Source organism: Bubalus bubalis, chromosome 7 (assembly GCF_019923935.1).
Source record: "Bubalus bubalis isolate 160015118507 breed Murrah chromosome 7, NDDB_SH_1, whole genome shotgun sequence".
NCBI classification, from domain to species: Eukaryota; Metazoa; Chordata; class Mammalia; order Artiodactyla; family Bovidae; genus Bubalus; species Bubalus bubalis.
This window is the reverse complement of record NC_059163.1, coordinates 12,519,553-12,545,676: the sequence shown is the minus strand read 5'-3', so window position 1 is coordinate 12,545,676 and position 26,124 is coordinate 12,519,553. Positions and strand designations below refer to the sequence as shown.

Below are 26,124 nucleotides of genomic sequence, written 5' to 3'. Positions count from 1 at the left end.
GGTTTCCAGGAATTCTCCTGAAAAGTAGGTTTTCACCAAAGAGGTGTGATTCCATTTTTGCCCTTCCTCTTTTCTGCTGTCAGGATGGTGAATGTGATGGCTGCCGCTTCAGCAGCCCTCTTGGGACAGCACTGCTTTTAGCCCCCAAGGTAACATTCTGAGAATAAGAGACGGTATCTGATCCACAGGACATTTTACTATCATATTTTGGAAAATCGTCAAACTAAATCTATAATGGGTACAACGTGAATGAGGCTCCTGAGAGTTCCACAACTCTCAAGCTGCATAACTATACATAGAACTCTTATGGGATGAAAGCCACCTGTTCAGATGCTGGAGCAGGAAGTTAGAAGGAAACTGTGTCTGTACTCACTAGGGCTGATTTTATAGTTTATTATCCACACCTGGGCACTTTGGAGAGTGTTAATAATGTTTCTAGGACATCAGCCATAAACCAGGACTGCCTTCTGCAAACCCCGGTATGTGGTCCTGGGGCTACTGTACCAGAGCTTTCAATTTCCTTCATGTGAGAGAGAAGGCCTATTGTTTAGGTCGCTGTTGAGGTTTCTGCCACATGAGGTCAAACCTAAGCTTAACAGACACATGTCATCAGACACTGACAGGGCATCAGAAAATCCGCGATTTGGAGTTTGGAGACCTGGCTCTATCCTGAACTACCTGTGCGACCTCAGACAATTTTCTCTGTCCGGCTGAGATTCCTTCTTCTCCTTGGTCAAAAGAGGATAACCCTAACCCTTCCTGGGAGATGTTAGGAAGTGGGTAAGGACTGTCACTATTCATTGATCCAAACTTTTGGATCAAAAGGCTGAACGTAAATCATTTGTGTTCCCTCCATCCCAGCCATGTCCTTGAAAAGCAACAGTTTGCAGAAAGATAGAAAACCACGCACATCTAGAGACTCTCTGGAGGAGGAAATGGAAACCCACCCCAGTATTCTTGCCTGGGAGATCCCATGGACAGTGGAGTCTGGCAGGCTGCCGTCCATGGGGTTGCAAAGAGTTGGACATGATCAAGTACACACACACAGACTCTGGTAAAAACTACTGCACATAAAATTATCTGACCTTGTGGGCACTGATACATCTGGTGGCAAAAATGGGTTTTAATCTTCACATAAAAGAAAGACACTCCTGTTTGTGTCTGCCTCTCATTTGAGTGAGCTGATAAATTAGAATTTTAGACTGTATCTTTGCTGTCACATCCATAGGGTAGAGAAGTGACTTCTGATAAATTCATTAATTCCTAGAGCTCCTGGGCTATGACAGAAGCCAAAATTTTCCCAAAAGCCTCAGTTTCCATTGGATTTGTTTATATGTTGAAGGTGACTGTGATCCCCAGCACATCTTCAGGGTTGGATCAAAGCAGTTTAGAGCCATTCTTAATCTTCACCCAAGTTCATGGATTTTCAACAGTCAGTGGTCTCTCCGACCATGCCCAGTTGAACTTGTGAAATGAAATATTTCCAGCCATATCCATGGGCAAGAAAGGTCACAACCATCAGCGATTTCGTAAATGTCAATGAGGGCTCCCAAAAGGGAACACAATGCCAGCAATCCAGCAGATACCATCACCCCCTACGATGGTGATTGCTGAGGAACCCTGGGGAATGCAAGATGCAGCCATCTGCTGAGTCTACCATTCCATAAGGTGAACAGGGAATTGAGGATGTAAGCAATCAAGAAACAGGAACTGGCCCCTGATAACTGAGGTGCATACAAAAGGAGTGAATTCAGTGAGCCCAGAGGCTTTCATCTCCCCATAAATGGAAGAACACTAAATCCATAAACTTGATATCTGATTTGCCTTACCTCACAATATCTTTGATGTTCAGACTTCCTGCTTCCTTTGTTGCAAACTTGTACATAGCCTGACTCCACCTCCCACCTCTGTGGAGCAGTTTTCTCAGGGCTACTGAGAGGCTACCTCCCAAGTTTGAGTCTTTAACATTTCCACCAAAGAAAACAACTCTACTTACAGGTTGTGACTTTTCTTTTTCTTTCAGTTGACACCCTGCTGCAAAGGTGGAGGCTGATGTTTGTGTTATTCTCAGCGTCAGCCCTGAACCCCACCCCCTGACCTGTTCCTCTGTCAGAAGCTTCCAGTCTCTGATCTCATGTGATCTGTATTCCCCATGGAAGCTGGCGCCACGCTCCTTCCTGCCCCTCATGCCCCTTCCCACCCCAGCTTCTTCCCTGCTTCCAACTCTCCTGGAGCAACACTGCCTCCGGCACTCCTGACGGGTTTAAATGTTAGTGAAGAGTCACTGTGCAGAACACTACAGACTCACAGGGACAGTTATAAGTGGCCCTCTCTTATGTTCTTGCTAAGTCACTTCAGTCCAACTCTTTGCGACCCCACGGGGTGTAGCCCACCAGGCTCCTCTGTCCATGAGATTCTCCAGGCAAGAATACTGGAGTGGGTTGCCATGCCCTCCTCCAGGGGATCTTCCCCACCCAGGGATCGAATCCATATCGCATACGTCTCCTGCATTAGCAGGTGGGTTCTTTACCACTGAGCCACCTGGGAAGCCCCCAGTCCTCTTGTACTTAAATGCATTTCTGCAGTGATAGGCAGAAATAGGTCCTTTGGATGGTCTCTCCATCCAGGGCCAGCAAGGAGGACCTGCTGGACTGGACTTGTCCCCACAGGGAGGGCCCGCGCATCACACATTCTGCCTGTCTCATTTGGCTTCCTCCACGAAGCCATCTCTCTCTCCCTGCATCATCTTACAGAGCCGGATGGTAACTGCCTCTGTCTCTGCTTCCACTGAGGTTTATTTGATCTGGCAGTTTGAGGGCGCTGAACTGCATGGAGACACGAAGTCTGGAGCGTGTCCCACGGTGGACCCTCCCAGGGACTATGATTTGTGTTGACCTCACCCCAACGTAACCGTGCTCTCTCTGGTTGCCTGATCGACTCCATCCACTGAGGCAGACGGTGCAGTGGAAGGAGCTGCTATTCTGGGAGGCGGGCAAGGCAGGAATTCAATCCCAGGGCTGCCTCTGGTGACCTGAGGGTCTGGAGGCAAATGATTTCATGTCTTTTAGTCTCTGTTCTCTGAAAGAAGGTAATCATACTTGCAGGGTGGTGGTGAAAGCTTTTAAATGAAAGTTTTCTTAAAGCATCCTTTCTCTAATGGGTGCACAACACACAGCGGGCATCAGTCTGGAAGATTCCCGTCTCTCTATGGAGATGCCACCGCTCCTAGGTAAAGGAGGACATGGGACAGTTGTGTGCAAGCCCGGGGTGGAAGCATCTCTTATCTGCCTCCATCCAGCCTCCTCCCTGTGGGATGGACCTGTAACCTGGAAGGGTTACTTTTAAATTTACACTGGATCTGCTTCTGCGACTTTAACTCTTTTTGTTATTATAAACAGTGGCCTGCCTCAGGGAGATAATCTGAGCCTCCCACCTCTGAAAGACTGTAAGAAAGTGAAACTAACACATTCCCCTGCCTGAAGCCATTCTAGGGGACTTTTGCAAGGATTGAATCGTCTTTTTACCTTATTTCCTCACCTGCCCCCCACCTCTGATCCATAAAAGAAGCTGGTAACCAGGCCCTGACAAGGTGGTTATTTTGAGGTGCTAGCCTGCCATCTTTTCGGTCAGCTGGCTTTCCAAACAGTTGTTTTCCTTGCCTCAACACCTAGTCTCTCGGATTCGTTGTCCAGTCGTGCGGCAAGCAGAGTGAGCTTGGAATCATTAACAGACCTTTAAGGGACTTTGCAGGAGCTGGTGGGAGAAGGATTTGGGCCTCCTTGACCCCCTGCCTCTGATGCCCTAAAGCCGTATGCAGGTCAGGAAGCAACAGTTCGAACTGGACATGGAACAACAGACTGGTTCCAAATAGGAAAAGGAGTTCGTCAAGGCTGTATATTGTCACCCTGTTTATTTAACTTATATGCAGAGTACATCATGAGAAACGCTGGACTGGAAGAAACACAAGCTGGAATCAAGATTGCCGGGAGAAATATCAATAACCTCAGATATGCAGATGACACCACCCTTATGGCAGAAAGTGAAGAGGAACTCAAAAGCCTCTTGATGAAAGTGAAAGTGGAGAGTGAAAAAGTTGGCTTCAAGCTCAACATTCAGAAAACTAAGGTCATGGCATCCGGTCCCATCACTTCATGGGAAATAGATGGGGAAATAGTGGAAACAGTGTCAGACTTTATTTTTCTGGGCTCCAAAATCACTACAGATGGTGACTGCAGCCATGAAATTAAAAGACACTTACTCCTTGGAAGGAAAGTTATGACCAACCTAGATAGCATATTCAAAAGCAGAGACATTACTTTGCCAACAAAGTTTCATCTAGTCAAGGCTATGGTTTTTCCTGTGGTCATGTATGGATGTGACAGTTGGACTGTGAAGAAGGCTGAGTGCTGAAGAATTGATGCTTTTGAACTGTGGTGTTGGAGAAGACTCTTGAGGGTCCCTTGGACTGCAAGGAGATCCAACCAGTCCATTCTGAAGGAGATCAGCCCTGGGATTTCTTTGGAAGGAATGATGCTAAAGCTGAAACTCCAGTACTTTGGCCACCTCATGCCAAGAGTTGACTCATTGGAAAAGACTCTGATGCTGGGAGGGATTGGGGGCAAGAGGAGAAGGGGACGACAGAGGATGAGATGGCTGGATGGCATCACTGACTTGATGGACGTGAGTCTGAGTGAACTCTGGGAGTTGGTGATGGACAGGGAGGCCTGGCGTGCTGCGATTCATGGGGTTGCAAAGAGTCAGACACGACTGAGCGACTGATCTGATCTGATCTGATCTGACCCCCTGCCTCTGATGCCCTAAAGCCCTCCTTCTTAACTCAGGACAGGTGTTCTAGAGACAAAGTGTAACATGCAAATGACATGCAAATCATTTTCACCTGTCAACAGCCTGGAACGGGACATCGCCAGAGGATCAAAGACCACACACAGCTGACTAGGCAAGCTGGACAGAGACCCAGGCCTGTGCTTCCTGCAGTGCATTCTTCCCACTGCACCGGCTGTGCTGGGCTCTGAGCCCAGGTTCAGTTCAGTTCAGGCACTCACTTGTGTCCGACTCTTTGCGACCCCATGGACTGCAGCACGACACACCTCCCTGTCCATCGCCAACTCCTGGAGTTTACTCAGACTCATTTCCATTGATGATGCCATCCAACCATCTCATCCTCTGTTGTCCCCTTCTCCTCCCGCCTTCCATCTTTCCCAGCATCAGGGTCTTTTCCAATGAGTCAGTTCTTTGCATCAGGTGGCCAAAGTATTGGAGTTTCAGCTTCAGCATCAGTCCTTCTAATGAACACCCAGGACTGATCTCCTTTATGATGGACTGGCTGGAACTCCTTGCAGTCCAAGGGACTCTCAAGAGTCTTCTCCAACACCACAGTTCAAAAGCATCAGTTCTTCAGTGCTCAGCTTTGTTTATAATCCAGCTCTCACATCAGTACATGACTACTGGAAAAACCATAGCTTTGACTAGATAGACCTTTGTTGGTAAAGTAATGTCTCTGCTTTTTAATATGCTGTCTAGGTTGGTCATAGTTTTTCTTCCAAGGAGCAAGCATCTTTTAATTTCATGGCTGCAGTCACCATCTGCAGTGATTTTGGAGCCCCTCAAAATAAAGTCTCTTATTGTTTCCATTGTGTCCCCATCTATTTGCCATGAAATGATGGGATCGGATGCCATGATCTTAGTTTTCTGAATGTTGAGTTTTAAGCCAACATTTCCTCTTTCACTTTCATCAAGAGGCTCTTTAGTTCTTCTTCACTTTCTGCCGTAAGGGTGGTGTCATCTGCATATCTGAGGTCATTGATATTTCTCCTGGCAATCTTGATTCCAGCATGTGCTTCATTCAGACCGGAATTTCGCATAATGTACTCTGCATGTAAGTTAAATAGTCAGGGTGACAATATACAGCCTTGATGTACTCCTTTCCCGATTTGGAACCAGTCTGTTGTTCCATGTCTGGTTCTAACTGTTGCTTCCTGACCTGCATTCAGATTTCTCAGGAGGCAGGTAAGGTGGTCTAGTATTCCCATTTCTTTAAGAAATTTCCACAGTTTGTTGTGATCCACACAGTCAAAGGCTTTGGTGTAGTCAATAAAGCAGAAGTAGATGTTTTTCTGGAACTCTCTGGCTTTTTCAATGATCCAGTGGATACTGGCAATTTGATCTCTGGTTCCTCTAGCTTTTCTAAATCCAGCTTGAACATCTGGAAGTTCACGGTTCACGTACTATTGAAGCCTGGCTTGAAGGATTTGAGCATTACTTTGCTAGCGTGTGAGATGAGTGCAATTGTGCGGTATTTTGAACATTCTTTGACATTGCCTTTCTTTGGGATTGGAATGAAAAGTGACCTTCTCCAGTCCTGAGGCCACTGCTGAGTCTTCCAAATTTGCTGGCATATTGAGTGTGGCACTTTCACAGCATTAGAAATACAGGGGATACCGCATCAGGGGATACAGGAACCGAGCTGTTACGGCAACTCATCCCCAAACTGGCAAGTTTCATGTTGAGAGCTGAACATAGACAGTTGAATCTAGAACTTCTACTCCGGACCACACTCTGGGGTGGCCACTTGGAAGGGCCCTCATTTAGCATTCTCTCCAGTCACAGGGACAGAGCAAGTTCTTCTAGTGAGATGGTCTCCGTTATTAGGGTAACAGAACATTTAATTTCTCTAATTTGAGTTAGGAATTTATTTGGGAAGAATAATGAAATGAAACCTGTTCATAACGCTTCTGTTCTTGTGATGAGAAGTTCTGTGCAGAGTATGACTTGGGGTTCTGAATTCCTAATGATGCTTAGACAAATGAGATGGACACTCACATGGCCTGGTTCCAGGCTGGCAGAGGGGGAGGGGTCACGCTTTGCTACAAACCTGTCTCAGGCTCTCCTGCCTCCCACCGTCCCTTCCTTCTCCCAGCCTTGTCTCCCTTCCTTTCCATTGTTTATCTAGAGTGCAGGATCTCTGGCACTCTGTTAGGTACAGGTGTTACCGTGGGGAACAACATGCCTGTCCTTGCCCTCCCAGATCTAGTCTAGCAGGGAAAGGATGTGTTACACAACAGTCACACAGGTAAAGAGTTCAAGGGGCACACTAGCTCCCCGGGAACGCTGTGATGCTTGGGCCCCCACAGAGTGGACAAATATGCTGGCAGTAAAAGGCCGAGAGTGAAAAAGTGGGCTTAAAGCTCAACATTCAGAAAACTAAGGTCATGGCATCCGGTCCCATCACTTCATGGCAAATAGATGGGGAAACAGTGGAAACAGTGGCAGACTTTATTTCTTTGGGCTCCAAAATCACTGCAGATGGTGACTGCAGCCATGAAATTAAAAGACACTTACTCCTTGGAAGGAAAGTTATGACCAACCTAGACAGCATATTCAAAAGCAGAGACATCACTTTGCCAAAAAAGGTCTGTCTAGTCAAGGCTATGGTTTTTCCTGTGGTCATGTATGGATGTGAGAGTTGGACTATAAAGAAACCTGAGCACTGAAGAACTGATGCTTTTGAACTGTGGTGTTGGAGAAGACTCTTGAGAGTCCCTTGGACTGCAAGGAGATCCAACCAGTCCATCCTAAAGGAGGTCAGTCCTGGATGTTCATTGAAAGGACTGATGTTGAAGCTGAAACTCCAATACTTTGGCCACCTGATGTGAAGAGCTGACTCATTTGAAAAGACCCTGATGCTGGGAAAGATTGAGGGCAGGAGGAGAAGGGGATGACAGAGGATGAGATGGTTGGATGGCATCACTGACTCAATGAATATGAGTTTGGGCAAACTCCAGGAGTTGGTGATGGACAGGGAGGCCTGTTGTTCATGGGGTTGCAAAGAGTCAGACACGACTGAGTGACTGAACTGAACTGAACTGAACATCTAGAATGAATATTATCAGACCCACATGGCTTCCTACCAGCCTGCGCTCTGAGCCTCCCCACTCATGTTTTACGTTTATTCTGACAAGATTGGGAGTCTTGCTTCCCAAGTATGGTGCATGTCAGAAGCAGCAAAGTTTAAGTGTGTGGCATTGAGAAAGAAGAAAGCACTGCTAGGAACAGTCTTGCTGATACCAGCTAAGAGGAAGGGGGATCTAACAAAGGCCCATCAGTAACCATCAGAGATAGTCTCTGTCCATAATTTCATCGGACTTCCCTGGTGGCTCAGATGATAAAGAATCTGCTTGCAACGCGGGAGATCTGGGTTCAATCCCTGGGTCGGGAGGATCCCTGGAGAAGGGAATGGCAACCCACTCCAGTATTCTTGCCTGAAGAATTCCATGGACAGAGGCTACAGTCCATGGGGAAGCAAAGAGTTGGACACGAACTGAGCAGCTAACAGAAACACACATGATTTCATGCAATCCTTATGGTAGCTGTGAAAAAAAAAAAAGAATCTATATCTCCATTTTCCATAAGAGGAAACTGAGGACTGGAGGAGTTGGTATGATTGGCCTCCTCTGTTGAAGAAGGGAGAAATTCAAAAGAAGGAAGGGTAACCTAAGGAGATGAGAGTTCCACTGTTATTCTTCACATTCTAGAAGATTCCAGAACATTCAAGAAAACTATGGCTTTCTTGTCTCAGGTTTGGCAATCCAGTCAAATTTTCCCCCCAAGGACTTGGTAGGAAGTGTACCCTCCCTACCCCTGTTCTTACCTCCTACTCCTTTCCTCACATAACACTCAGCTGCCTCCATGAGTCATGGGCTGCTGGAGACCCATGGACCCTGGGAAGGGTCTCCATCCTCAATGACGGTTATGGGGAGGGAGCAGCATCAGAGAGACTGAACCTTTGCACAGAAACCAAAAACACAAGTCTGTTTTTTTGAGCAAAGAACAAATTGTTGGAGGAAGGCAGCTACACAAAATAATTTTAAGTGACAGGTCTAATTTTAGAGATGAGAACTTGAAAGTTACTGTGAGAAGGAGGGGAAAAAACAATCTGAAGCTGAAAAGGGAATGAGAAATAACTAAATGTTATGTTCAACTTTCACTTGATTTCTAAAGAGTGTGAAAACCATTCATCGACTCTTTAGCAAAAAAAAAAAAAAAAGTACTGAACAATATGTAATGCTTGTTTAGGACAGTGACTCTCGACTGGGGGCAATTTTTGTCCCCAGGGGACGTTTTGCCATGATGGAGACATGCTTGTTTGTTGCATGAACTGTCACCTAGGGAGTAGAGGTCTGGTAAGCTGCAAAACATCCTAGAGTGTACACTAAAATTCCATGACAATGAATTTTCCAGCCCCAAATGTGCATAGTGCTAAGGCTGAGAAAGACTGGTTCAGTGCAGGGTATAAGGTCTCAGAGATAGGCTGGGGAATCTGTCAGGGCCCTGCTGCCAGGACGTGTAACCCACCATGACCTTGAGCAAGTCCTTGATCCTCTGCAAGCCTCAGCTTCTTCATTTAGAAAATGGGGATGGAGCCACCTACCCTGCAGGACATTTGGGTCCAGAATAAAGTGATGAATGGAGATGCCTAGCAGTGTTTATGCCTGTCTTAACATATAGACTGTGTCCCCCAACATTCATTGTTGTTGTTCAGTCATTAAGTTGTGTCCAACTCTCTGGGACCCCACGGACTGTAGCATGCCAGGCTCCTCTGTCCTCAACTATCCCCCAAAGTTTGCTCAAATTCATGTCCATCGAATAGCTGATGTTATCTAACCATCTCATCTTCTGTTATCCCCTTTTCCTCCTGCCCTCAATCTTTCCCAGCATCAGGGTCTTTCTCAATGAGTTGACTCTTTGCATCAGGTAACCAAAGTACTGGAGCTTCAGCTTCAGCATCAGTCCTTCCAATGAATATTCAGGATTGATTTCCTTTAGGATTGACTGGTTGGATCTCCTTGCAATGGACTTTCAAGAGTCTTCTCCAGCACCACAATTCAAAAGCATTAATTCTTCAGCACTCAGCATTCTTTATGATCCCCTCACATAATTTCTGGTAAAACTAAGAGGACAGAGCAAGTATTAAAGTGCATTTAGAGGCTTTCATCTGTGTTAGCTAGCTCTCTCCTTTGATCTTGTGAATTATTTGGGGGTAGAAGGTAGCTTTTTCCAGGTGCAGGGAGGGAGCTTGGACTAGGGCACAGGACAGTGGGCTCTGAGGCTGGGATTTGTTGCTCACCGGCCCTTGTCCTTTAGTATGGAAGAATGAGGGCTTCCCTGGTGGCTCAGTTGGTAAAGAATCTGCCTGCAATGCAGGAGACCCTGGTTTGATTCTTGGGTCAGGAAGATTTGCTGGAGAAGGGATAGGCTACCCACTCCAGTATTCTGGCCTGGAGAACTTCATGGACTGTATAGTCCATGGAGTCGCAAAGAGGCGGATACGACTCAGCGACTTTCACTTCACTTCACTTCATGTAAGAATGAAGTAGGACTTGTCCCCTTGACTGCCTAGAGATGACCTAGGGACCCAGCCTAGTGACATACACAGGTATACTCTGAAGCATGGAGTCAAACTGGGGTAGTTGTCAGGGGCTGGGAGTGGGGGACACTCAGTGTCATTAATGAATAGGTATAAAGTTTCAGTTAAGCAAGATGAACAAGTTCTAAAGATCTGTACAATATGATGCCCATGGTTAGCAATGTCATATTGTGCACTTAAATGTTTGTGAAGAGGATAAATGTCATGCTAAATGTCCTTACAATGATAAGATGGAGGACTTCCCTGGTGGCACAGTGGATAAGAATCCGCCTGACGATACAGGCGACACGGGTTTGATCCCTGGCCTGGAAAGAGTTCATGTTGTTGGAGCAACTAAGGCGGTGCACCACGACTATTGAGCCTGTGCTCTAGAGCCCGTGGGCCGCAACTACTGAGCCCATGCTCCACAGCTGCTGAAGCCTGTGCTCCACAGCTGCTGAAGCCTGTGCTCCACAGCTAGAGGAGCCACTGCCGTGAGACGACTGTGCACCGAAGCTGGAGTAGCCCCCTCCACTCTCCACAACTAGAGAAAGCCCACGAACAGCAATGAAAGACCTAGCATGGCCAAAAGTAAGTAAATAAATAGATACATTTTAAAAAAAGAAAGAAAAAGAAAAGAGTTGGAAAGTAGTCAACGCAAAGGAAAGTGACTGAGATCTCAGATCTGCTGGCTCTGGGAGCAGAGATTTTTTTTTTTTTTTTCTCCATTTATGCTTATGCAGTGGGGCTTACAGACACACTCAAGTGGAATTTACAAAGTAATACAGCATATGCAAATTGGAAAATTATGTCTCACAGAAGGAGAGAATTCTGTTTAGAAATGTCATGGTTCTCGATCTAAATGTCTCATTACATACAGATTCCATATGTGGCTTTACAATTCCACGTGTTAACTTTAAGAAACAGATGCTTTCTCTCTCTGCTTACTCAGAACAGGGAGGGAGCATTTGAAACAGTCTAGCACAACAGAGGTCCATGTAGTCAAAGCTATGGTTTTTCCAGTAGTTATGTATGGATGTGAGAATGGAGAATTGACGTTTTTGAAGTGTGGTGCTAGAGAAGACTCTTGAAAGTCCCTGGGAAAGCAAAGAGATCAAACCAGTTAATCCTAAAGAAAATCAACCCTCAATACTCTTTGGTAGGACTGATGCTGAAGCTGAAGCATCAATACTTTGTCCACCTGAAGAGCCGACTCATTGGAAAAGACCCTGATGCTGGGAAAGTTTAAAGCCAGGAGAAGGGGACAACAGAGGATGAGATGGTTGGATAGCATCACTGACTCCATGGATATGAACTTGGGCAAGCTCTGGGAGATGGCGAGGGACAGGGAAGCCTGGCGTGCTGCAGTCTATGGGGTTGCAAAGAGTCGGACACGACTTGGTGATTGAACAACAATAAGCACGACCTTGGTCTTATCCAGAGGAAGCAACAAGAGGACTAGATCAAGGTCAAGTTCCCCAGGTACCCCTCCTCCTGCTGACACAACTAGACCAAGGTTAAGCAAGTAAGCACAAGGTGATTTCACTTCATCCTGACATTTCCAACAAGAGATGCAAGAGAAAAAAGAGAAATGAGGCTGAACACTGTGGGTTGTTAACTTCCCCCCCACCCCCCACCCCCTGACTGGAACTACTCCCCTTTCAGGTCACCTCCCCTACCCACCCACAAACATCCTCCCTGCTGACTCTGGTATGCCAGGGCAACTCTTTCATCTGGGCTTCTTCAGACGTTCCCTTCTCCTGCCCTCTGGGCCCAGCCACACTTGTCCTGAGCTACGTAACTGACCTCAGAGGGAATCTGATTCCTTCAGTGCAGGAATCTCCTCTATGTATTCCTGCCAAGTGGCTGGCCAGCTGGCTTGCACACTTTCACAAATGGGGAACTCACTACCCCTGGAGGCAATCCACTGTTTTCCAGAAGCAGCCATAACAGTAAAGATCCTAAGTCTGCCTCCCTACTCCTAAAATTTCTGAATTCTGCATTTTGGAGCCCCTAAGAGAGAAGGGGAGGCTTTGTCCATTGGTGGGTTAGGGTACCCCAGAGAAGAAGACCCTCCTCTGGTTTACCTGCCCACATCGACTTGGGCCTCAAGAAACTTTTCTTTAAAGCCTTTAAATTTTATCAGGTCAAAATCATACATTGAAGCCAGCCCAGCCAATGTTGCTGTTGAACAGTTGCTAAATCCAACTCTTTGCGACCCCATGGACTGCAGCATGCAAGGCTTCCTTGTCCTTCACTATCTCCTGGAGCTTGCTCAAACTCATGTCCATTGAGTCAGTGAAGCCATCCAACCATCTCATCCTCTGTTGTCCCCTTCTCCTCCTGCCTTCAATCTTTCCCAGCATCAGCCCAGCCAAGGGTACCTTTCTTTAAATAGTCTCAATGTCATGTTGCTTACTTGTGACTTTCTAATATCTTCCTTAAGAAATATGACTTTTAGGCACTTCTCTGGTGGTCCAGTGGTTAAGAATCTGCCTTCCAATGCAGGGATGCGGGTTCCATCCCTGGGCGGGGAACTAAGATCCCATGTGCTGCGGGACAACTACAGAGCCCATGCCCTGGAGACTGAAAACACAACTAGAGAAAAATCTGCATGCTGCAAGGAAAGATCATGCGTGCTGCAACTAAGACCTGACACAGCCAAATAAATAAATATATATTTTAAAGACATATGATTTCTAAGTGTTTCTAGGGATAAGTAATTATAATGATAGCAGCATTTAGTAAGGGGTAATTCTGGGCTAGCTGCTTCATTGAACATCTCACATAGATTATCTCTTTCCATATTACATTATCCCATTTTACAGATATGGAAACTGATGGTCAGGTTACATGATTGCCCAGTGGCACAGAACTGGGCTAGAACCCAGGGCATACAGGGTCCAAGCCCTGGCCCACCTCCCCCTACCCTTTCCTCCAGTTCCTCTGTCTGTGCCAGGGCACTCACCGCATTGAGGCCGGAGAGCTGGTAGCAGGCCATGGAGATGACCGCGGTGATGAGCTGCCAGCGAACGAAGGGACTCCTGAGCAGCTCCAGCACGGATACCAGCCGGATGTTCCTCTGCACGCGGCTCTCCGCCAGGACCTCCTCCATCTCGCGGGAGACGTCCTCTTTGCCCAAGAAGGTCTGGAAGGCTACCAACGGGGAGGAGCAAGGATTTCAGTGGGGATTATTAGGACATCCGCTGTGTCTGATGTTGGGGCCCCCGGGGATGGTCTGTCCCACCATCCAGACACACCGGATGGTTGTATATCAGAGATGGAGCTGGCAGGGGTCTTTGAGGCCATGGAGTGCCAAGCCCTTGTTTAAAAGTAAGAAAATAGGGACCTCCCTGATGGTCCATTGGCCAAGAACTCTGTTCTCCCACTGCAGGGGTCCCAGGTTGGATCCCTGGTCAGGGAACTGAATCCCACATGCCACAACTAAGCATTCACATGTGACGATGAAGAGCAAGATTCTGCATGCTGCAAGTAAGACCGGAACAGCCAAATAGATAAATTATATATATATATATATATACACACACACACACACACACACACACACAAAGACCCTGATGCTGGGAAGGATTGAAGGCAGGAGGAGAAGGGGATGACAGAGGATGAGATGGCTGGATGGCATCACCGATTCAATGGACATGAGTATGAGTAAACTCTGGGAGTTGGTGATGGACAGGGAAGCCTGGCGTGCGGCAGTCCATGGGGTCGCAAAGAGTTGGACATGACTGAGCGACTGACCTGAACTGATATATACACACAAAAGTAGGAAAACAGGAGGCCCACAGAGATGAAGTGACCTGCTCAAGGTCATTGAGTTGGCCAGGAGAAGAACCCCTAGAGAACCAGGCTCCTCTGATTACCCCCACTGCAAAGCTGAGCACATCCAGGGCTCAAATCCCATCTCTACCTCTGGGTAGATGAGCAGCATTCATGCCTCAAAAAGTTCCTGTAATGACTAAGTGATGTAACATAGGCTAAACCCCTGGCTCCATGATGATGCACTGAGCACCTCCTGTCTGACCAGCCCTGTGTGCTCATTCTCACTGGTGGCCTCTAGATGGAAGTCAGACTGCCACCTGACCAGGATGCCTGGAACGGGGATTGAATTAAATGATCTCCAGGGTCCTTTCCACACAGCCCTGTGAAACACAGAAAGCTGGATTGAAATATTCTCAAAGAGCCAGTCTTCCCAGGATTCAAGCTCACCCCTGTGACTCAGGCTTTCCCAGGCTGAACACTGCAAATTTCCAGCCTCAGTGAGCATGTCATCTTTTTTTTTTTTTTTTAACCAAGCCCTTAATTGTGCAAACCGCCATGGATATATGCACAAAGCTGGGCTGTCTGATTAGACCCCCGAGATCACAATAATTAGATCTGGGGAGGTGCTTTTAGAATGCAGATTTAAATATTCAGCACTTAGGTATTCATCCTCCTACGGGGGAGGCGGCTTGTGATGGCTCCTGGGGACAGTCCATTCCTGATACAGTGGGCATTATCCCTAAAAACATTGCTCTGAGCCTCAGGCCAGGTAAAACTGCTTTTCTTAAGTAGGAAAAATCAAAACATGGTTGTTAATCTCTCCAGATTCTGCAAGCCCAGGAAGGTTCTGAGGTGTTATTTCCAGAAGTATAGTAAAAACCACCTCAGAATGCTGTTTTGTAAGCTGTAATTTAATACCTTTCCCAGCATTTATTAAAGATAAGTGGAGGAAACAGCTGAGGGGGTAATGTTTCTGTAGCATTCACTAAACCATAGTATTTCTCAAAGTTCAAAAATGCAATATTCATGTCATAAAGTAAGCCTAGAGTTTCAGGGCAAGAAAATATTTCTCTCTTCTTCCTGACATACATAAAATAAGGAGAACTTGAGAACCTTTTTTTTTTTTTCCCTTTTCACTTTGGCTGCTGGGAAGCTCTCAGTTAAACTCATTGTTCAGCTCTTAGAGTTTCCTGGAGCAAAATTCTTTCTTCTTCCTCTTAAAAGTTCTGATCTCATTCTTTTTCCTTTTAATTTTTAAAACTTATTTATTTATTTTTGGTTGTACTGGGTCTTTGTTGCTGCCCCGACTTTTCTCTGTTTGCAGCGAGCAGGGGCTACTCTCTGAGTGCAGTACACAGGCTTCTCATTGCAGGGGCTTCTCTTCTCTCTGCACTTGGCCATGCCCTTCTCTCTACCGGGAATGCTCTTCCTGCCTTTCCTCACCTGGCTAACTTTTCCCACTTCGATGTCAGAGCCTGGGCTCTCACAGTCCCTTGTGCTTTTTCCTACCTTGGCACTTTCTCACCACACTTTCATCAGCACCTGCTGTGAGCACCTGGAAGTCCAGTGCCTGGTGCCCGGAGAAGAGCAGGTGCCAAGTTGGTGTTTGTTGATCCTGTGGGGACAGTACTGGTCATGTAAAGGGATGGTCTCGTGTATGGTGGGCCGAAATCATGGGCTGTTCAGAGCCAATTCTCAGTACAAACTTACTGAGCGTCTGCTGTGCTCCAGACGCTGCAGTGGGGGAGGTGGTGTCTCCACTACAATCACATCACATTTCCAAGTCAGTTTTTGTGGAACTCCAATCCCAGGAGAGGCTCCATGGGAACAAGATTCCCTGATCAGAGAAGTTTAGTCTCACTGCATGAGTGCTAGCTCCTGGGGGTTCAAACTTCACATTAGACTAGTAAAGGTTCTGGACTTCTCTGGTGGTCCAGTGATTAAGAGTCTGCCTGCCAATGCCGGGGACATGGGTTGGATCCCTGGTCTGGAAGGATTCCACATGCTGTGGAGCAACTAATCCTGTGTGCCACAGCTACTGAAGTCCTCTCATCCTAGAGCCTGCGCTTCGCAAAAAGAGAAGCCTCTGCAATGAGAAGCCTGAGCACCGCAACTAGAAAAAGACTGTGTGTAGCTATGAAGACCCAGCACAGCCAAAATAAACGATAAAATTTAGAAAGAAAGAAAATTAAAACAAAAAAAGTAAAGGTTCTGATAAGTCCCACAAGAAAGACACCCATTTCATTTTGTTTGGTTCCACATTTCCCAAATGTGTTTCCTGGTGCCTCAACTAACATTGTGCAGAAGTACATCAAGAAGTGTGATTCTAACTTTACGTGGCGGTGTCACAGAGGGAGCAAATTCACGACGTCCTGGGAGCCGGGAGGGGAGCTCCATGGATGGCACTGGGCAGAGAAGAGGCAAATATCACCGGGTTACTCCCTATCTCTGTCTTTTAGGAGGCACTTTGAAGAGCAGAAAAAGCCAGGGGTAGGCAGAAGAATGACCACCCATGTCAGTCCACATTCTAATCCCCAGTACCTGTGAATAAGTTAGCATTCATGGCCAAAGGAGCACTGCATATGTGATTAATGTAAAGGCCTTGGGATGGGGACGTTATCCTGGATTATCTAGGTGGGCCCAATGTCATCACAAGGGTCCTTATAAGAGAAAGGTAGGAGGGTCAGAGTGAGAGAGAAACTGATGTGACCATGGAAACAGGGGATGGAGGAGGGATGCACTTTAAAGGAGGAAGGGGTCACGAGCCAAGGAGTGCGGGCCACCTCTACGAGCTGGAAAAGGCCAGGAATGATTCTCCCCTGGAGCCTCCAGAAAGGATCCCAGCCCTGCCAGCACTTTGATGTTAGCCTGTTGAGTCCTATTTTGGAGTTTTGACTTCCAGAACTATAAGATAATAAATTGAAGTCTTAAGCCACCAAAAGAAAACCAACGTGGAGCCACTGAAATGAGGTAGCTGTAGGTTCAACCCCACCACCACTCGCTTTCTGCAGGACACGGGGAAAGCGCCTGATCTTTCAAGCCTTAGGTCTTAACTGTAAGATGGGGCTGAGGCCACCTCTGTCTCCAGGTCACTATGACAACCACCTGCAGTGTAGACAGGGCGCTAGCCTGGAGCCTGGCTCAGCCTAGAGCTCAGTGCCATCAGTGACCCCTTTCAGGGACAAGTAACCCGCTGGGAAGCTAGAGGGCATGAGAGAAACCAGCATCATGCAAGACTTAGTAAGGGCAAAGGGGGATGTGTCTGTCCAGTACTGCCAGGAATCTGGGAGGGAGGGCTTGGAAGGGATGGAGGTCACAGACTTGGGCCATGCAGTCGCAAACCTAGGATCTAAGCACATAGCCCTAGATGGAGCATCCTGGGCGGGTGGCCACAGAAGAGTCACTCAGCCTCTCTGGACTCCATCCTCACCTCTAATTCAGGGATGACACTCGTGCCAGCCTCTTGGGCTATAAGGACTGGGTAGTGGGCCCTCACCTGGAGGGGTGCTTGGTCCTGAAAAGTGCTTATTTGGTGCTCTAGACCAGTTGGGGAGTATGTTGTGGTGGGACCTCTGGGCTCACCCAGAAGCTTACCCTGGCTTCAGGCACAGGCCTTCCTGGTGCCAGCTCTCTCAGTTAGTGAGGATATAGGACAGGACTCTGCTGGCATCTGATTCTCCCTGAGTGGTCACAACTGCCTGGGACTTGGGGTTGAGGGGGATTCTGAGGTTGTCCTCTCTGCCCAGTGGGGAAGAATGGGTGATAGACCAGGCAGAATCCAACAGAACAGGCTGGTGGCTCATGTGCCACATGTTAGCTGGACCCACGTGGACAACACGTGCCAGGAGTGTCCAAGGGATGGGTCTGGGAGACCATTCATGGCCAGAGCCTGGATTTGGAAGTGGGTGATGGGGGAAAGGGGTAATGAGCTGGAGGCTGTGTGGTCCCGTGAGCTCCTATCCTCACCATCTAAGAGAGCTGAGCCTGCATCCTGCCCACCCACACTTCACATCACAACATAGAGATATCAAGAAAAACAGGTGTTCTTGGCCAGGGCTGACTCACAGCCTGAAGTTTCCCAGCCCAATGATGCCCTTTCTGGAAGTGGAGCCTGAGCCTGGCAAACTCAGAGAAAGAACTGAAGGTTGAGGGCAGCCTGGTTCAGGCCCTGAAATAACCACAAAATGCTGTGCCCTGAGTAAAATGGGCAAAGGTGTCTAGTGGAGAGGAGGCGATAGCCATGGAGACAGGCTAAGCTGGGCGCCACCCTAGATCTGCCGCCTGTCGGCCATGGAGCCCTGTAGGCCTCTGGAGCCTCACACATCTCTTTCCCCGGATTCCAGAGGGGTGGAATGGCATGGCAATCTGGTACGGTGACACCCGCAAGGTCACCACACCTGTGACCGGTTGCGTAACAGTGGGTGATGGTGTTTAAGAGCCCAGATTCTGGGGCCACTCTGGATGAGTCCCCATCCTGGCTTCACCACTCTTCACCTAGTCGGATGCCAGGCCAGTTATTTAATATTTCTGTGCCTTAGTTTTCTCATCTGTAAAATGGACAGAACAGCCCTGGGCTGCCAGCAGTATTAAACATCAGCACTCATGTATTCCTTTAAGCAGGGCTGGCTCTTAATGACCAGGAGGCACTGTAAGGCCACTAACTATGACAGAAGGCACTTGCTACAGCCTCCTGGGGCTTCCTTCTTTTATCTTAACCTGACAACGAGTACAAAACACTATAACCTACGGTAGGTTGAATTCTGGCCCCATACACATATGTTCAAGTCCTAACCTACAGCTGGTTTATTTGGAAAAGGGATCTTTGCAGATGCAACTGTGATATCAGTTAAGCTGAGGTCATCCTGGAGGAGGGTGGTCCCTGAATCCCATATGACTCTCGTCCTTGTAAGAAGAGGAAAAGAATCACAGACAGACAGACACTGGGGAGACGGCCACATGACGGCAGAGACAGGGGTTGGCGTGATGCGGCTGTTAAGCCAGGGAATGCAAAGGATTGCTGGTGACACCAGATGCTGGCAGGGAAAGCAGGTCCTGTTGACACCTTGATTTTGAAACTCTGGCCTCCAGGACCATGAGAAAATAAATTTATGCTGCTTTAAAGCCTCCCAATTTGTGGTACTTTGTTCTAGCAGCAACCACTCATGATCACCTTATGTTAGCATTTATCACATCATGCTAGAGCAAAGCACAGAACAATTTGGAGAACATGTTCTCTGACCCGGAGGGGCCCTGGGACAAGGCAGGCCAAGGGATTTTCTGGGGAGCCCAGGGTGATGGCCTTTGCAGTCGCAGGTAAGAAACAGCACTGAACTCAGCACAGCGTGGGCCTCGGCGCTTCTAAAAAGAGAGGTTTCATCGATACGTGGCTTTTCCCACTGTATTAGTATTTAAGAGGAGGAAATCACTGGGTTTTTAATTTAGGTTTGGTTCCTTTTTATGATTGACAGCAGTAGGATCTACAGTAGGGGTAGTAAAAAATATTGGAACTCATGTGGTAGTTTTATAACATTTCAACATGGACCAACCGTGGAGTTTTCACACGGCCCAAGTGAAGGGGCGTGAGGGCTCCGCCAATCACTGGAGCTGTCAGCCCTTCGTCTTCCTTTGTTTTTGGTGCAAAGTGATATATTAAAGTTATGTGTGTAATTTACTGGTTAGTGGATCTGAGAAGGGTAGTTTTCAGTTTTAACGGAATCAACCATGACAAGAACATAGACTACCCACTGCAGTATTCTTGGGCTTCCCTTGTGGCTCAGCTGGTAAAGAATCCGCCTGCAATGCAGGAGACCTGGGTTTGATCCCTGGTTTGGGAAGATCTTCTCGAGAAGGGAAAGGCTACCCACTCCAGTATTCTGGCCTAGAGAGTTCCATGGACTGTATAGTACATGGAGTCACCAAGAGTTGGACATGACTGAGCAACTTTCACTTTCAACCATGACAAATGTACAGGCAGCTGATAAAGAATCCTCCAAAGAAATGACAGATTAAAGATAAAATGAACAGAGGCAGCACAAAGACAGAACAGCAGACCTGCCACCTCGCTCCAGGCACAAGCCTGTTGTCAGCTCCCGTGGCTGTGACAGGAGGCAGCCTAGCAGAAAGTCTTGAAAGACAAGACAGAAGCAATCTATCTTTTCAAGGTAAGGTGACGTTTTAACACGAGTGAGAGTAGCAACTTTTTGATGGAAGTTATTCTATGAAAAAAGATGTTTGGAAATGCTTCTATCACCTTGTGGCTTGGAAACCAAACTGATGGACATAGGTCACCTATTCAAATGCTCAAATCTGCTCAGTAAAAAAAAAAAATTTGCAAACATTTAAAAAAATTATTTCTGTTTGAAAATATTCCAGAAGAAGAGTTTCAGTGAGTTTTCCTAAATTTTGGTTGTTAAAATATGAAAAGGCAACATCTTCTGGTGATTTTGTAAGAACAACCAATAGACAGCTGGGAAGATGGAACCAGCTGCACTCTCAGAGCCTGTGAATAACCACATCGCTTCCCTCTGGTCTTTAGGTGAAGGCCTGCAATCAGCCTCTGGAGCAGGGATCCCACTCCCAGGGGCAGGCGTCCATGCCAGGGTACAGACCGTGCACCAAGCTGACAGGGGTGTCCTGCAGCTGGCTACGGCCACCACTGCTGCCTCTGTCATCACCGGAGTCCCACCAGCTCCAGGGCAGGCCCTGATACTGGTGTGAAGCTTATGGCACCTCATGCCAGAGACTGGGTCTCATTCAGGGCCTGGTATGCAGCAGGTACTCAAACCATGCTGGAAAAATGTAACTGGACCCTACTCACATTTGCTGATGAGTTGGGCTTCCCTGACATCTCAGCTGGTAAAGAATCCACCTGCAATGTGGGAGACCTGGCTTTGATCCCTGGGTTGGGAAGATCCCCTGGAGAAGGGAAAGGCTACCCACTCCAGTATTCTGGCCTGGAGAATTCCATGGACTACAGTCCATGGGGTCGCAAAGAGTCGGACACGACTGAGCGACTTTCACTTTCACTTTAGTCCAGAGGGGAGGGGGCTCTGAGGGAGAAGCCTGTGTGTGGCTGGGGTTGGTCTTATTCTCCTTGGCCCTGAGTCAGACCAGGACCAAGGGCAGAGCTGTGATGAATCGGATGTCAGCTCGCCACAAGAAAGAACTGTTGGATTGATGTGTTCCAGGGTGGGCTGGGCGGTCTCTTGAGCAGTGAGTTCCCCATCCCTGGAGGTGTGCAAGGAGAGGCCTGATGACCACCCATTGGAGATGTTGTGGGAGGACCCCAGGCCTTAAACAGGAAGATGGGAAGGGGGACAAAATCTCTAAATGCAAGCACAGAAACCCAGAAGTGTGCAGGTTCCATGGGAGGGGGGAGATGCATCTCGGTGGTGGCAGTGGGTGAGGGGGCAGGGATTGAGATGGACACACACAGTTGTAACTAGCTGTCCGTGGAGAGAGAGGAGAGGGCTTTAGAAACGACTAATCTGTGAGCCATTTCCAAAAGTCATTCTCTATGGAAGACAACTCTCCCAGAGGAGTCCATCTTTCTGAATCCCCAAGCCACTTAAACAACTCACCTGTCTGCCCCAAAGCTTCCCCTCCAGCTCAGCCTCCCACCCACTCTTGCTTCTCAGGATTCACCTCTCTTTCATACGCTCTCTGTGTTCTAATCGCTAACTCCAAAGACCCTGAAAAAGGAGTGAGAATTTTCATTTCCCACCTGGAAAGAAACCCCTCTGGGGGCATGGTCAACTCCTGGGCTGGGAATGGGAGGCATTTTGCAACTAATTCTTGTACCAGTTAAAGACTGGCCTTTACTCGAGGGGACTCAGAACACTAACCAGGGGCAAGGCGGCGAACATTTATTGTGCACCTATTGTGTGCCAGGGGGCTTCCCTGGTGGCTCAGTGGTAAAGAATCCACCTGCAATGCAGGAGATATGGGTTCAACCCCTGGGTGGGGAAGATGCCCTGGAGGAGGGCATGGCAACCCACTCCAGTATTCTTGCCTGGGAAATCCCATGGACAGAGGAGCCTGGTGGGCTGCCATCCATGGGGTCGCAAAGAGTCGGACATGACTGAAGCGACTCAAGCACGGCACAGTGTGCCAGACCCTTGGCTGGGCATCTTACAGACTTGGCTGCAATTCCTAGTGTGGTTTAGCCCCCTGAACTTCAGAGACATTAGAAGACCTCCCAGAGATCCCAGGTAGAAAGGAGAGAGTCAGTGTTTCAGCCAGGATCCGTCTGATCATTCTTTCCACACACTTCAAAGGATGATGAAAAGACACAGCGGAGCGGAGAAGCTACCAGAACCAGATTCAGTTCACTTCAATTAACCTGCGGCTTCTGAGAGCTTTGACATGCCGCAGGTGCCAAGGTCTACTAGGTTAAGGAAAGAACAAGGCAGAGTCTCTGCCTGAAGGCGTTCTCTCGAGTGGGAGCCAGAGGCAACTCGCTACCACTCTGGTGGGCAGAGATGGAGGTGGGGCCGGCAGAAGCTGTACAACTTCCCTGCAAGATCAGTGGTCTGACCGCCGTTAACAGATGGGGAAACCGAGACTCAGTAGGACCACGGGGTGTACCCACATCACGCAGGAGAGCTGGCATTTCCACTCCTACGCTGCCCCTGCCCACGGGGTGATGCAGGCCTGGCCCAAAGGATGATGCTGATGGGAGGAGGTCACAGACAGTGCGGGCCTTCTGGTGTCGCCCGAGCTTGCTCAAACTGCATAACTGAGACTTCCTGCCTGTTGATAGCAGCTTCTCATTCTCCATCCCCCACTCCAGTCCCTGGCACTCACTACTCCACAGCTGGACTGGATGAAATTGACTGTTTAATTAAATTAAGTAATTAATTAATTTTAGGGGTAGCAACCCACAAGAGGATGTACTCTTATTTTTTGAGTCTTTATGCATTTGTTACAATATTGCTTCTGTCCTGTGTTTGGGTTTTCTAGCTGCAAGGCATGTTGGATCCTAGCTCCCTGATCAGGGATGGAACCCACACCCCCTGTATTGGAAGGTGGAGTCTTAACCACTGGACCACCAAGGAAGTCCCTGAACTTGACTATTTTAGATATCTCATATAAGTGAGAACATGCAGTATTTGTCCTTCTGTGACCAACATCTCACTTAGCATAATGTCCTTGAGGTCCATCCATGTTGTAACATGTTACAGGATGCCCTCCTTTTGCAAGGCCGAATAATATCCCATGGTATGTATATCACATTTTCTCGATCCATTCATTCAAAGTTGAACCTTAGATTGTTTTCATATCTTGGCTATTGTAAACAGTGCTCAGTGCTAGTAGGAACAGTAATGCTAATAGCTCTTCGAGATCTTCGTTTTGATTCTTACGGGCCAATGGAATAGAACACAGAACCTAGAAACAAACCCATGTGTATAGGGTCAACTGGGCTTCCTTGGTGGCCAGATGGTAAAGAATCCACCTGCAATGCAGGAGACCCAGGTTCAATCCCTGGGTCAGGAAGATCCCCTGGAGAAGGGAATGGCAACCCACTCTAGTATTCTTGCCTGGGAAATCCTATGGACAGAGGATCCTAGTGGGCTACAGTCCACAAGGTTGCAAAGAGTCAGACACGACTGACCGACTAACACACTTACAACCAGGAAATGGCAATGCAGGTGTATGAACCCCAGCAGTCTGGCTCACAAAAACTAAGCTCCTAACCTCCACGGCTCTGCAAAACCTACAGAGGTTCTTCATTCTCCTTCCAGGGCCCTGAGTTCCATCTGTAACACACACAGACACAAGTGTACACACGCACACACACACACACACATGTGCTTGCTTGCTTTCTAAGCTGCCTCAATTTTCTCCTTGACTTCTGTAAAGTGAAAGATGGAGTTGCTAATACGTAATCAAGAGAGGAAAACAAAGCCTCTAGTGGGTGGTATGGTGAGGCCACTTGACCTTCAACCTCTGGCTTCTTCATCTCTACCACGAGGACCTGCGTGCAGACGCCCTCGCAGCGTTGCGGTACTTACTGTCCCACATGCCAGTACAAGGGCTTGTAAAAGTCAGTGCCACTCTTGCTCCCATAAACCACTGACATGGGAGCAAAAAGCTAGTGGCAGGACGATCATGGTTGTCTAGCAGGTTAGAACCATGGGGGCACCGTCAAATTTGGGCTGGTCCTTCCTTGATCTTGGCCTGCGGCTCCTCTCCTCTCCTGCTCCTTTGGGGATAGGGAGGGGCAGTGAGAGCCCCATGGACACAGGCCAGGAAAAAGAGCCTGGTTCCAGCTCAGACACTGACTTGCCCAGGGCCTCCGGCCAGGCGTTCACGCCTCTACTGTCTGCAAAAAGCAGGCACTGTGTTTGTGCCAAGTTGCTTCAGTTGTGTTCGACTCTTTGCGACCTCATGGACTGTGTAGCTCACCAGGCTCCTCTGTCCATGGGATTCTTTAGGCAAGAATCCTGGAGTGGGTTGCTGTGCCCTCCTCCAGGGGATCTTCCCCACTCAGGGACTGAACCCACATCTCTTATGTCACCTGTATTGGCATGGCTCATTTCTAATCCCTGAGACTGGAGGAGGGTCTAGGCTGAGCTCAGCTACTCTCCCCCAGATGCATTCTGTTTGAGCCAAACTCTGTCCTCCTGCTTTTCAGTCACCTGTGTAGATCCCAGATTCTGTGGTTTTATAGACCAAGACAAACTTTGGTGTAAGAACTGGCCCCACCACTTACTGAGTGACTTTTGGTAGGTTGTACCAACCTCCCCAAGTCTCTGTTTTCTGACCTGTAAAATGGGAGTGAGAACTCAGATCTTGTAGGTGGGGAGGGGTGTAACAGGCAAGCCATGGGGACAGGACAGGTGTCACAGGTCCTTAGCACGTGCCAGCCCTCCTCCTTTCTCTCGGCTCATTGCACAGAGTTAGGACCTCCTCTACCTGTGCACCTGTGCTTCAGGCAGGCTATGTTTATTTCCTCATGACAGTGTATTAAAAAGCAGAGACATTGCTTTGCCAACAAAGGTCCATACAGTCAAAGCTATGGTTTTTCCAGTAGTCATGTACGAATGTGAGAGTTGGACCAAAAAGAAAACTGAGTGCTGAAGAATTGATGCTTTTGAACTGTGGTGTTGGAGAGGACTCTTGAGAGTCCCTTGGACTGCAAGGAGATCCAACCAGTCTATTCTAAGGGAAATCAGTCCTGAATATTCATTGGAAAGACTAATGCTGAAGCTGAAACTCCAAAACTTTTGCACCTGATGTGAACAGCCGACTCACTGGAAAAGACCCTGATGCTGGGAAAGATTGAAGGCAGGAGGAGAAGGGGACGACAGAGGATGAGTTGACTGGGTGGCATCACTCACTCAGTGGACATGAGTTTGAGCAAACTCCAGGAGATAGTGAACGACAGAAAAACAGACGTGCTGCAGTCTATGGGGTCATAAAGAGTCGGAAACAACTTAGCGACTGAACAACAACATTCAGTGCACATTTACTGAACATCTTCTAGACACCAAAAGCTAGCCTTCTGTGAGCCCTCATCTCAGTTACAAGTGCTTGGAATTTGACTTCAGGGAAGAGTGGCTTTCAGATTGTACATCAGTCTCCATGTCTCAGCACGACCACTTTGAGCTGGGGCCTTTCCTGAACACTTCATCAACATTCCACGTCTGGTTCTGTCCATCTCAGTGCATGTTCAGACATCCCTGCCTCCAGAGTTTTCCTGCCACTGTGAGTGGCTACAAGCAGTCTCCAAATTAGGTGACTTTGTATAAACACACATGCTTCACTTTGACCTGGAAAATCTACCCTGAGGCAGACTTCTTAGGTACAGAAGAAGAAACTATCAAGGCAAAAACATCAGAAGGGCCAAAGAGACTCTCTGAAACATCTCCCTGGTGAAAATGGCTGGTCTGCATCCTACAGCACCCTCATCCCTGTCT

The 26,124-nt window shown here is 47.9% G+C and overlaps 1 protein-coding gene across 3 annotated transcripts in view; it reads right to left on the bottom strand.

Moving 5' to 3' along the window:
* The window catches only part of SLC2A9 (solute carrier family 2 member 9), a 217,918-nt gene that overhangs the window by 89,810 nt on the left and 101,984 nt on the right, over window positions 1-26,124 (bottom strand). For all 3 annotated transcript variants that reach the window (XM_044945640.1, XM_044945639.1, XM_025289706.2), the window contains one exon: window positions 13,392-13,579. In XM_044945640.1, coding sequence (XP_044801575.1) covers window positions 13,392-13,579 — 188 coding nt within the window. The remainder of the gene's footprint in view (window positions 1-13,391; window positions 13,580-26,124) is intronic.